The sequence below is a fragment of the Saccostrea cucullata genome, unplaced genomic scaffold (assembly GCF_032062105.1).
Source record: "Saccostrea cucullata isolate Sc308-1 unplaced genomic scaffold, CSIRO_AGI_Scuc_v1 ctg1276, whole genome shotgun sequence".
NCBI lineage: Eukaryota > Metazoa > Mollusca > Bivalvia > Ostreida > Ostreidae > Saccostrea > Saccostrea cuccullata.
The window spans coordinates 214,160-227,652 of NW_026927281.1; the positions used below are offsets into that span (position 1 = coordinate 214,160).

A 13,493-nucleotide genomic window follows, 5' to 3' on the forward strand; every position below is an offset into this window, starting at 1 on the left:
AAAAGTTGTATAATCAGAAACTAAAGCTTGCTAACAGTAAACATAGAACAGAAATGAAAATTAAACTAAGATACCTACGTACTTCAAACCCTAAAGAATATTGGAAAATTTTAAATACAAACATAAACAAGCAAAGATGTATGGCTAACCTAAACGATCTTTATAATTTTTATAAAGACTGTAGCAATATGCAATTCAATGAATCAAATGAGAACTATGTTTTGAATGAGGAAGAACTCCTTCTAGTATCTGATATGCAGTTGAATCACTATATTAATCAACCAATCACACATGATGAAGTTCTTAAAAGTATTAAATTATTGAAAAATAATAAATCTAGTGGTGATGACAGAATTATAAATGAGTATATCAAGAGTACTTCTGACTGTTTACTGAATTTGTATGTTGAGCTATTTAATAGAATATTTGATTCTGGAATAATTCCCTCACAGTGGACTAATGGCAATATAATCCCAATATATAAGAATAAAGGTGATAAGTTTGATCCTAAAAATTACAGACCAATTACATTAATAAGTTGTTTGGGTAAATTGTTCACTTCCATTATAAATGAGAGACTAAATAACTATGCTGATAGAGCTCAACTTATCTTGGAGAACCAAGCCGGTTTTCGAAAAGATTTTTCTACTCTGGATCATATTTTCTCATTATACTCACTTATTGAACTGTTTAAATTATATACAAAGAAACTGTACTGTGTTTTTATAGATTTCGAGAAAGCCTTTGACTCGGTCTGGCGATTAGGTCTCTGGAATAAAATTTTATTAAACAATATAGATGGTAAATGTTTTAAAGTTATAACTAATATGTATAAGGATATTAAATCAAGAGTAGTAGTTAACGGAGTATCATTAGAAATGTTTTCATGTACTGTTGGAGGAAGACAAGGTGAAAATTTATCACCATTTTTATTTGCACTGTATTTAAATGATCTTGAAGGTTTTTTGTTTGACAAAAATGTAAAAGGTTTGAAAAATCTATCTGAGAAAATTGAAGTTGAACTTAACATATATCTGGCTTTATGTTTTACTCTATGCAGATGATACTATCCTATTATCAGAGTCCCCTGAAGATCTTCAGTACCAGCTTGAGATGCTCGGTGAATACTGTAAAAAATGGCACTTGAAGGTTAATAGTGCTAAAAAAAAGTTGTTACGTTTGGTAAAGGTAAAAGATGTAATAATAATACATTTCAGTTTGAAGGTGTTCCATTGGAAATTGTTGAAAATTTTAAATAGGAGTAACATTTAGTAAAAGTGGATCTTTTAATTTGAATATTAAGGATATGTATGAAAAAGCTACAAGAGCAATGTATGGTGTTCTTGGAAAATGTAGAAAACATAATCTTTCAATTGATTGTAAACTAGATATGTTTGACAAAATAGTGAAACCAATTTTGTTATATGGTTGTGAAATATGGGGATTTTGTAATATCGCTCTTAGAGAAAGACTTCATCTAAAATTTTGTAAACATATACTAAATCTTAGGTCTTCCACACCTAATTTTATGGTGTATGGAGAACTTGGTAGATATCCTCTATCTATTAATGTCAAAACTCGTATGATTTCTTTCTGGACAAAACTTGTCGTACCACAAGGTACTAAAATGTCATCAAAACCATTATTTGTGTTTAAAAATTATAATATACCATGGTGTAATGCTGTTAAAAATATTTTGAATGAATGTGGATTGGCTTATGTATGGCAACAAAACTCTATTAATATTACATGGTTAAAGAATAAGGTGCAAAATATTCTTGTAGATCAATTTAAACAATTGTGGTTTAGTGATATGTATAATTCACCAAAAATTCTTAATTATAGATTGTTTAAAAAGTCATTAACTTTTGAGAAATACTTGTTGAATTTACCTCCTAAACTTTCTATGAAATATTGTATTTTTAGAACTGGAAATGCTAAGCTTCCAATTGAAACAGGTAGATGGTATAATATTGCAAGAGAAAACAGAATCTGTCACTTGTGTTTGTGCAAGGAAATAGGAGATGAATTTCATTATTTATTTAAATGTACTGACCCATACATTAAGAATTCCAGATTAAAATTTTTGCCCAAGTATGTTTATACAAATCCTAATGTTTTTAAAATTGACCAACTATTTAATTTGAACAGTATGGAAAAATTAATTAAATTATGTAAATTCATTGGAACTATAATAAACAGAGTCGCCTCTCTTGGTCTGTGACATTGTCATTTTTTTTTCAATGTTTTTTTTTCTTTGTCTCACGCATGCTTAATTGTTTATTGTGAATATTTAAGTACAGGTCTCTGTAAGAATCAGACAAAAGGTGAATCATGTGGGTTCTCAGAATTCGATGATTTTACACACATAGGTTTCTCTTACCCTATGAACCACGTATGTAAAATGAAAATTATTTTGGGTCCTGGTTACTATGGAAACATGGCCAAAGAAATTTTCCCTAGCAACCGGTCAATTTTCCATGTTTATGGACAAATATATCACTAAACTTAGAGGCTTGAAATTGAATGTGAATATTACCAGAGGGGTTCTTAAATAATGTTATCATAAAGATAAACATTTCAAGTGATAAAACCATGTAATACATGCAATTTTTATTTTAAGATATTTCTTTTACGGGCAATGGAAGATATGCATGTTTTGCATTTTTTGCAGATTCAGCATTTTTGTTAATTTGGGCAATTTTCAAGGCCATATATCTCAAACTTCTTGCACAATACAAGAGTATGGTATATTTTACATAAAGGCAGAGGAATATCCTTTTCAGAATTTAAATTCAAAAACTTGTGTTTTTTAATATTTACAATCGGTTGCCTAGCAACAAAAATGGATGTTTTAAGAGAAAGAGACAAATTGTCAAATATGCGAGTTATTTATGGAATTAAATCTTATCGGTGGATACCAAAATCAATTTTTAAAGTAAAAACATATTTCTGAGACTTCTTCATGAATCCAGGAATATTTTGCATATACTAATCGCCATAGCAACAGAAAATTCCCCATAGCAACAAAGAAAATAAATCCACTTTTGACATGCACCCATTCACAGATTTGATTATTTTCGCCTAGAAATGATGATTTGGTAAATATTAAAAAATAGTGTTGAACTTTAACAATAGTAATTTTTAATCTTAATTAATGCATAGCAATATTACTGAGCTTGTAACGTTAATAAAATCATAGATTACAAGGAGATAAAGTTATTCTCTAAAGTCTCTGTACATAAGCATTTTAAGACCAATTCTCCGTAATTATCAAAATTGGTTGGCAACGCATACTTACAGATTTGAATTTTTCCTGTCATAATTATAAACAAATGTGTGATTGATTGTGAAATGTAGAAGTATTTTTGAATTATAACCTCGGTTTACCATTGCCATCGAAATGGGATACAGACTTTCTCATTTCTGTAAATCGTGCAAATCTGCTCTTTTCATGAAGATGTCCAGAAATGAAAGGAGATAATTAAATTTGTGTATAATTTTTTTAAACTTTAATTTCACACTTGTTAGTGGCCATGCTAAGTACTCGAAAATATCAAAATATGGTAATTTTTGCTGTTTTTAAGGTAGTCCGATCCTCAGGTTTATAAAATTAGCAGTTAAGTAATCAAAAATACTCATAAAAATATCTCTGAATCCACAAAGTTATGTAAATTTATCCACAGTATTTCTTTAAAGTTAAAGATTAAAGTTAATCATATTATATAGGGAAAATAGTCAAATCTCTAATATTTTTGCAGAAAAAGCAAATTGGAATATCAGCAATGTATTTTCTAATTGCAAATTGATCAGCAACAATATTTTAGGTTAAAAAATGATAGGTATCCAGGCATTTAGAGAAATTGTCATAAATTTTATACTTATTTGGTATTTTTTGTCTTCTATTTCCGTTATGTATTCTATTATAGATAGTGTAAAAGGCTTTTGCTGTCCTTGCCAGACACTTCTGATTTCATATCATGCTAATAATCATTTTTACCAAAGGCTGAATTCAAGAAAATCTTATTTCTCTGAAACTGTATTATTTTTTTCTTTTTATAGGGTACAAATATCAACTTTTATAAAACCTTTTCTAAGACTTCCAAAAACCTTGAATTTTATAAAGATGAATAAAATGAAAATTGTTGCATGAAAAAAAATTCATTTTCAAGGTTTATTTTGATGCATTTCAAATAAAATATAAATTTTTGGAGTTATCCTTCCTGGCTGAGGATCGGATATCCTTAAATGCTTAAGACAAAAAATACAATCATTTACAAATTAAGCATAGAAAAAGGAAGGTCAACATTTTATTATATTAAACATTTTAAATAAAAATTCGGTGGGCAAATGATATGCATAAAAGAATTTTAAAGGTGAATATTAATTTTTTATGCATTTTGAAGCATTTTTGCTTCCCAATTACTCCCCTTGGATTACTCTCTTAAATGATTAATAAATAATTATAACAAGCCGGGAGCAAGCCCCTGTGCTTTTTTCTTTCCATTTTTTTGGCTTTCATGCATTTAACCGAGATTCCTCTGCTTTGAAAATTGTGACACCTGAGGGGGCCTCTGCCCTGACTCTCCCCGACCCCGGTACATTTCGCAATAAAAATATTACATTACATGAAAAACACGTTGATGAGAGACAATGTAGACATATGTCAGGTAAGACAGTGACAGACACAATCTCTATGTAACACTGTATATGTATATACTTAGAGTAGCTTGCTTAGACGGTTAGATGTTCAAACTAGCATGATTTACAATTTTTACCACACTAAGTTTTCCTCATGAGAAATCTTTTTATGCAGTTAAAAAATGAATCTTGGTGCACAGGGGCTTGCTCCCGGTGTTTAAAAAGTATTTATTGAAATATCATTTTTTCCATAATTGGTATATGATAGTTTTATTTAATTTTTTTTACAATAAAAGCACATCTTCAGCTAGCACCAAATTTTATTTTAATGCAATAAAACATTTTCTTTATTTCCCTTAACTGTAACTGTAAAGTTGGGGGTGTCTTCTAATAAACATTTCCTACAGTGATAAGTTACGTTCGAAAAAACTAGGGGGGGGGGGGCAGCCCCCACCCCTTGGGCCCCCTGTTGCTACATCCCTTGTTTGAAACAATTGTCCAAATTGGGTATAATAAAACTACAATACATCAATAGGGAATCAATGCCCTAAGCAGGACAAATACAGAAAAAGTGCCTGCAATTGTCCACAGTCAATACTTGCCATATAAATGTATGACAAAAAAATTATAGCCTAAAATTTTTGTACTGTAAATTTCTATCCCTAGCGTTCATAGCATTATTGATCACTTTGCATGAGATGATATATTTTTACCAAGCAATGGATTTCGAAAATCAACATGCATCTTTCGAAGTCTACAGTTGCCCACGTGGCGCAGTGGTTAAAGCGTCTTCTCGAGAGTCAATCCTTACGTCCAGGGTTCGAATCCCACTGTGGGACGTGGAGACCGGTCCTTCGGATGAGACCATATAAGCCAAGGTCCCGTGTCGCACTAGATACAGGCACGAAAAAAGATCCCTCCCTGCTCAATGGCCCTCAGTGCCAGGTATATGACAAAATTTCCAGCTCGCCACCGGCAAGTGGTGGCGTCTCCATGTGAGTGAAAAATTCTCGAGAGAGAAAGACGTTTAACAATATACACAATCAATCAACCGAAGTGTACAAATTCTCTTTAATTTGTGTGGTATTTTTTTTTAAACTTGAAAAACATTAATTTCAAAAAAATAATCAAACTGTTTTTGTAACTTACAATGATATATAGTGTTACTTAAAAGGAGGGATGTTTTGTCGTATTGGATAGGTATACCCGTATACATCAATACACTAAAAATTGTACAACAAAACATAATCATATCTGCACCCCGCACTATGTACCCTTTTCAGAATACATATAACATTATGGTAATATATTGTGAATTAGGTGAATTTCCTCTTGAACTGGTCGGGGAAAAGAAAATCCTTAAATATTGTTTTTTTTTCTTTTTAAATAGTGATAATTGTATTCTTCAAGCATGTCTCCAAAAAAGGACAGAAAATAAGGATGACTGCATTGTAAATATTAAAAAATAAATTTCATTGGCTAGGCTTTGCAAAATTGTACATGTTCGATAGAAACTGTAACACAGTGTATATATGTACTATACTCCCGAAGACCAAGTGCCCTAGAATTAGTACAGTTACTTACCGTAGTCATGTTATTACACAGAATAAAAAAGAATTATGTAATCTAGAAAAATTTGTGCAACTGGCGAGTGCATCAAGAATAGTGCCTTTCACTTGTTTATATAAAATACATTATAGAAAATATAATATGTACTGTACATGTTGCATGTTAAGCTCATCATTATATTTGTTATTGAAAATGTATAATTGTGAGATATATGTCTCTTTAGCTTCAATAAACTGAACTAAACTGAGAAAAAATAAATAGAATTCCTAATACCATCAATGTACCTTAATTTTCAAAGAATACATTCATTTCCAAATGTTTGAATTTAATGAAAAAAAAATGTTTTTTTTTATATTTGCAAAATCTGATTTCTACTTCGTGCACTATTTAGAATACCAGTACCCACTAGATTTTCTGACTTCAGTATAAGTTTGCATGTTTCATTAGCTATCTGTTTACTTTACTGAAATTGGGCTAGTGCTCATATCTTGAGAGAAAAAAAAAACAGGAAAATTCAAGAAAGTCGATCAAGCAATTTTTTAATGGGGTGGGGTTGGGTTGGGGTAGGGTTGGGGTGGGGGGCAGTAGAAGGCAGGGGGTCCAAGACTGCACTGAAGTCCCCATTGGGTTTAGGGCATGGGACTAGTGGGGGTCCACAAATGAAAGATGTTTTTTCCTTGATATTAGGATAGTGGACATATAAATCTTATATACATTAGTGTACATGTACAAAATCTTCAAACGGGGGGGGGGGATGACCGGCACACCGGCACTGGATCCGCATTTGTGACATGTATACATCCCTAGGGCCTTGCAACACCACAACACCAACAACATAAGAAAATTTGATCATTTTCTTCTTTTCCGTGTAACCATGGAAACAAAGTAACAGTGGTTTAAAGTAATATCTTGCTCTTTTGGAATTTGCTTTCTTGGGTACTATTTACATGTTCTCATAAATAGGCACTGTCAGAAGGGTATATAAACAGTTCGATTTTGTGACACCCGATTGCACACTCAAAACTCGTGGCCAACATGTAGTACTCCTTGCGTGGTCTTAAATTTTTTGCGTTTATTCCTTGTTTTTATGTGCATTTTCTGTTTGTAAATGATGTATCGACCTATATTTTTCATGATGCTTTTGTCCTATTTTGAAAAAAGTACGTTAACTTTGATAATTTCATCGCGATCGAGTAGCACGGCTATGTAACTTTGTAAGATGTACGTCTACACTTGTTCGGATCTCTACAGTAAAATACATTGAACTGATTAGCGATCTGCTCCTTATATATGGGTTGTAGGGAGAGCTTTGAAGAATAGGAAATATTGCGGACTATGCCTTTTTACGAGTAGTGTTCAGCTTTAATCAAGAAACTTGTTATTTGACTCACCTTAAATAGTACTTAATTGGAAGAACTTAAGTTACATTGGATACATGTATCACTTAAGAAATAAGACATCGTACCCCCTCCCTTTAAGGTGTCATAACAGTATTACACTTTTGAATTGGTTCACGTCAAATCATGGCTGACGGAAAATAATCCCGGAATCTTCCCTTCCGATTCGGGCATTTTGATACGAGACTGGAGCTGAATTTTTTTATGAGATGAAAAACAACATGTAAACTTCCTGTATTGACCAGATTTATTAAAATTTAGGGCGTGCTGATTTTTCTGTATACTGTCAAGAGTGGGGAGTGATTAGGCCCTGGACTAGATTTTCAAGCACCTGCTCGACTGCGACCGAAACAAACTTGCGTGCCTTGCTGGATGGCTATGTATTTTTTGGTACTAAAATCTTTATAAAGAATGGTTTTACAAGATCTGAAAAGGAAACTTCTCAGAAGTTTGTTTTGAATTAGTTACATCTACTCAAACTTGCGCATTTTTGGTAAGAATATATAGCAGAAATTAATACTGTTGTGACACCTGCAGTAAAACCGAATTTTGTACTTAGAAATATTGTAGTCTAAGAATTAAGGTTTTATTTTGTGAGTTTAGACGGAAAATGAGAAATAATAGCATTTTTCGGCCGTCATTGCCGTTCGTTCATGTTTAATGGAGCAAAGAAAATTAGTCCAGATTTCCTCTAAAATAAATTATGTTGGCCACACCACGGCCTGATTTGGATGTATCGGGTTGAGAGAAATGCATGAAATTTATGGGACAGCTTAAAAAATACTTTGCCATCACACTCGTTAACAGTATTTACTCATAAAAAAAATGAAAAATCTATAAATGAAAAAAAATTAGACCACACTCGGAGCAAAATAAAAATTCTGAATATGTGTAAACATCGGTTTATTTGGAATATATTGGTAACAGATAAAGAAATCCGGTCGCAAAAAATAATTATTGAGGCAAATCAATCGTAATTAAACAGAAAACACCTTAATATTTCAATAATATTTATTTTTTCAATGCCCTTTTTAACCCCACCCCCCAACCTTTTGACAAAAACTTTTTCTTTCGCCCTGTTATAAAAAGCAAACTTATTTTGATTAATTTTTCATCCTCATGTGAATCAGTATGCATCCATCAAAAAATTAAAACGAAAAAACCGCACAAGTTTAACGCGCAAGATCATTACATACAGTTCAACTTTTGCCATAGTTTTAGAAATCCGTGTTCACCGCGAGGCCCCCTGTCACAGAGTTTTGCCCGTAATTTTTCTATCTTGGGACGGATTTTTATGAAACTTGGTAAATACATTAAATAATCATCATAGATCGGGAAAATAGCAATATACCGGCAAGGAAAAAAATTAAGCTTAATTGCAGTAAAATCGAATTTTGTACTTAGAGATATTGTAGTCTAAGAATTAAGGTTTTATTTTGTGAGTTTAGACGGAAAATGAGAAATAATAGCATTTTTCGGCCGTCATTGCCGTTCGTTCATGTTTAATGGAGCAAAGAAAATTAGTCCAGATTTCCTCTAAAATAAATTATGTTGGCCACACCACGGCCTGATTTGGATGTATCGGGTTGAAAGAAATGCATGAAATTTATAGGACAGCTTAAAAAATACTTTGCCATCACACTCGTTAACAGTATTTACCCATAAAAAAATGAAAAATCTATAAATGAAAAAAAATTAGACCACACTCGGAGCAAAATAAAAATTCTGAATATGTGTAAACATCGGTTTATTTGGAATATATTGGTAACAGATAAAGAGATCCGGTCGCAAAAAATAATTATTGAGGCAAATCAATCGTAATTAAACAGAAAACACCTTAATATTTCAATAATATTTATTTTTTCAATGCCCTTTTTAACCCCACCCCCCAACCTTTTGACAAAAACTATTTCTTTCGCCCTGTTATAAAAAGCAAACTTATTTTGATTAATTTTTCATCCTCATGTGAATCAGTATGCATCCATCAAAAAATTAAAACGAAAAAACCGCACAAGTTTAACGCGCAAGATCATTACATACAGTTCAACTTTTGCCATAGTTTTAGAAATCCGTGTTCACCGCGAGGCCCCCTGTCACAGAGTTTTGCCCGTAATTTTTCTATCTTGGGACGGATTTTTATGAAACTTGGTAAATACATTAAATAATCATCATAGATCGGGAAAATAGCAATATACCGGCAAGGAAAAAAATTAAGCTTAATAGTCCATTTTCGAGTTACCGTATTCCGGCAGGATTCTAACATTTAGTTTGTACGTAAGTCACGTGATTTTTATTGAAATGCGGGGTGCATCACTTCCGGTGAAATTGTTGACACTGGAAACATCGTCTGCATCGAAATGCCTCGCTACTACTGTGTAGCTGAAGGCTGTTCATCGGATTCTCGTAAAAAGGGAAGATATGGCTTCATGGCCGATGTGGAATTCTTCGCATTTCCCACCTCAAAATACCCCAAACTCCGCAAGAAATGGCTGGAGTTAGTTAGACGCCATGAGTTTGACCCCTCTCGCCACGATAGAATTTGCTCGAAACATTTTGTAGAAGGCAGACCTACTGAATCCCACCCGTATCCTGAGCTGTATCGATATAATAACTATAAACGCCCACAAGAGACCCGTGGAACTTCTTCCATTGAGAAAAGATCCACATGTACTACGAGTGAAGCCACGCCCACAAAATACGAGTCTATACCAAGGCCTACAACAACGGGGTTTCTCGTACATGTACGTATCATAAGACATTGTAGGCCTTTTTTTCATTATTTTAAACAATGCCCTGAGTCAATTTATCACCAATAATTTGATTATTATTCAAATGATTTAAAATAAATATAATTAACCTATTAATTCTACATGTAGGATGAAAATGAACGAAAACAACCTTTCCCATTCCCAGTGGAGAGAGAAATTACTGTTCAATCCTTAATGACAGCAGAACAAATAGCAGGTATGTTGACTTATGCACAGCCTTTAATTTGTAATATTTCTGAAGAACTCAAAAGCAATCAATAAGCTAATAAAAAAAATCCCTTTTTTTTTTTATCTATTTAGCCCCCCATGATCATGATTACTGTTCAGTTGGCAATGAAGTAGTCCATTCCTCTGATGTACAATGTCAGACAGACTTGACCCTGCATGACCTAGAGAAATCTGAGGCTGAACTGTTGCAACTTCGAGACACCTTCAAGAACAAAGATGATCTGAGGCGGTACATGACAGTCGACAAGATGACAAACAGTGATAGCTCCGTTATGAGTTATTTTGGACTGCCATCTGTTCTGACTCTATTTGGAATCTTCGGTAAATTTAATGATATTTCTAGTGCATGTAAAAAAAATTAACTAAAGCAAAATTACATATGATTTGATTTCATGTTTACTATACCATAGCAAAATTAGAATTAAAAGTATAGAACAGATAATTCTGAATGTAAAATACTAGTATCTCTTATCGTCTTCTTATTACTTTACAGCCATATTTGACAAAATAACACCGACACTTGCATATTGGAAGGGTGGATCAGCCATTTCTAATACAGCAGCCAAGAATCCTTCCAAAAAGTCTGGCCCAAATAGGAAGCTGACTCGTTTTCACGAATTCCTTGTGACTCTATTAAGACTTCGTCTAGCTTTACCTACATTTCTAATTGCAGATAGCTTTGGTATTTCTTGCACAAGGGTATCACAAATTTTTGTCACATGGATTAGTTACATGAATACTGTATTTTCACCACTGTTGAAAAGACCAAGTTCCAAGTGTTTGAAAAAATTTATGCCAAAATGTTTTAAATCAGTTTTTCCAAAAACAGCTAGCATAATTGATTGTACTGAGTTTTTCATTGAAAAGCCATCTACACCTACTGCACAGATAAGAACATTTAGTTCATATAAACAGAAAAACACATTCAAAGCTTTAGTTGCTGTGACACCCTCTGGAGCTTTTATGTTCGTTTCTAATCTTTGGGGAGGAAATGTGTCAGATAGGTACATAACAGAACACAGTGGATTTTTAGATTTAGTAAAGCCTGGTGATGAAGTGATGGCCGACAGAGGGTTTTTGATCAGAGACTTGTTGTTAGAGAGAAGGGCTACATTGAATATACCACCATTTACCAAAAAGTGTTCATGGGGAAAAGGTAAACATCTAACTGCTCACGATATTTTGAAAACAAAAAAAAATTGCAAAGCTTCGGATTCATGTAGAAAGGGCAATAGGCAGATTGAAGAATTACAAATTTTATCTCATACTATTCCATTAAAAATCAAACCATTATGCAATCAAATTCTGAGAGTGTGTGCATTTTTAAGCAATTGTCAAAAACCTTTAGTGAAGTAAGATGTATGAACTATGAAGACAAAGTGTTTTTATATATTTATATTTGCAACTATTTTCTCTTACAAAACTATTAATATTCAACCACTAGTATTAACTCAGTCACATGAGTAAATGTACTATAGATCATGATATTTTGTTGATACACATGTACATGAATATGTTAATTTTGTACTTTTATACATGTAATGTCATCAACTAGAGAGTACTGATACAGTTGTTTGTAGATCTACCATGAGTCCTTTCTGAAGATAAATAAACAATAAATATTGTATTTAAGCAATGACTTTTGACTTATGTTACTTAAATTAGTACATAAACATGTACACAAATCTTGTGAACACATTTTATGTTGTTCAAGTGTTTGAATTTTGGTGCAACAGAGCATTTAACACATACTTTTCAAAAAATCTCCTGCATTTATGCACAATTTCAAAATACATTTCAGGGTCAAATGATATCCGATCAACAATGATTCCCTTTCTTGTGAAAAAAATAAAATCACACCACAAAGATTTGCATATGCCCATTTGCCCCTGAATTTGAATATACCATGGAGACTTCTGTTTCAATCTGACATCATTGTTTTCATCAATGTATAAATGATAATGATCATCTTTACAAGCTTCTAAAGGTTCAACATTCTGATATGTGAAACTACATTTTATCTCCATAAGACCTGTTCCACAACACTTGCATGTAATTCTTCCATCGGGTGAAGCACCCATAAAAGGATATTGATCACAAACAAACAACCCACATGATTCTACATATAAATTTCTGTGTGATTTTTTGTATAAATCAATGTACTGTTGTCTGGCCACAGGCTCATACTTTTTTCCAAATGCAATGGAAGGTATCATGGAACCATCCATTGAACTGCCAAGTACTTTTTTTAAAATATAATTTTCAGGATTGTCATTAAATCTGAAATGCATAACAGATGGGAAAAGTGATGCAGTAACCCTGCCATATCTATGCTCAAACCAAAGAGTGTTGTCAGATTGACCTCTGGTTACCTTTTCTATTTCTTTTACAACATCTGGTGTGTAAATAGTTCTCAAATGTTCAAAAACCTGATTGTTTGATGAAAGCGTTTTTAAAGCATTTTTGAGTGGAGGAACATCTATTTCATCATCAGATGAATTGTCATCACTTGGGGGGTCTAATACCTGCAATAATAAGGAGTTGCTAGACTTAAACAAGTTATATACATCTTTTTCAACCTCTCTGTGGTTGATCTGTCCACAAGGAGAGTAATTTTCAGGGATTGGCAAAACATTTTTCTTTGTAGTGGTATTTCTCTGCAGATCGATGCTGTCTATTTCCATTGGCTCTGATGTTTTCTTAGGTTTGTCCCACATACACACAGTGTCAGTACATGCCTCTGAATAACGGTCCTTGTGTCGGTCATTGAAACTTTATCAAGGAAAACAATAAGGCCACACAATGTTTACATGTTCCATTACCTCTGAAAAAGAAAATGCATAATATTCAATACAATGTACATGTAATACTATGTCATTGTACATGTGTA

General features: G+C 32.8%; 1 protein-coding gene across 1 annotated transcript; it reads left to right on the plus strand.

Moving 5' to 3' along the window:
• The first annotated feature begins 9,879 nt into the window (after positions 1-9,879).
• On the plus strand, positions 9,880-12,964 carry LOC134273946 (uncharacterized). Its single transcript, XM_062756171.1, has 6 exons — positions 9,880-10,348; positions 10,484-10,571; positions 10,676-10,924; positions 11,097-11,302; positions 11,471-11,759; positions 12,870-12,964. Exons 1-6 carry the CDS (start codon positions 9,965-9,967, stop codon positions 12,962-12,964), a joined length of 1,311 nt encoding a protein of 436 aa, XP_062612155.1. The 5' UTR covers positions 9,880-9,964.
• The last annotated feature ends 529 nt before the right edge of the window (positions 12,965-13,493 follow it).

Bases quoted from the DNA above. Each gene is read 5' to 3' on its own strand.
- LOC134273946 (XM_062756171.1), top strand. From the start codon at position 9,965: ATGCCTCGCTACTACTGTGTAGCTGAAGGCTGTTCATCGGATTCTCGT. The intron at 10,349-10,483 runs GTACGTATCATA...TTCTACATGTAG, and splicing joins CAACGGGGTTTCTCGTACAT to GATGAAAATGAACGAAAACA. The intron at 10,925-11,096 runs GTAAATTTAATG...ATTACTTTACAG, and splicing joins GACTCTATTTGGAATCTTCG to CCATATTTGACAAAATAACA.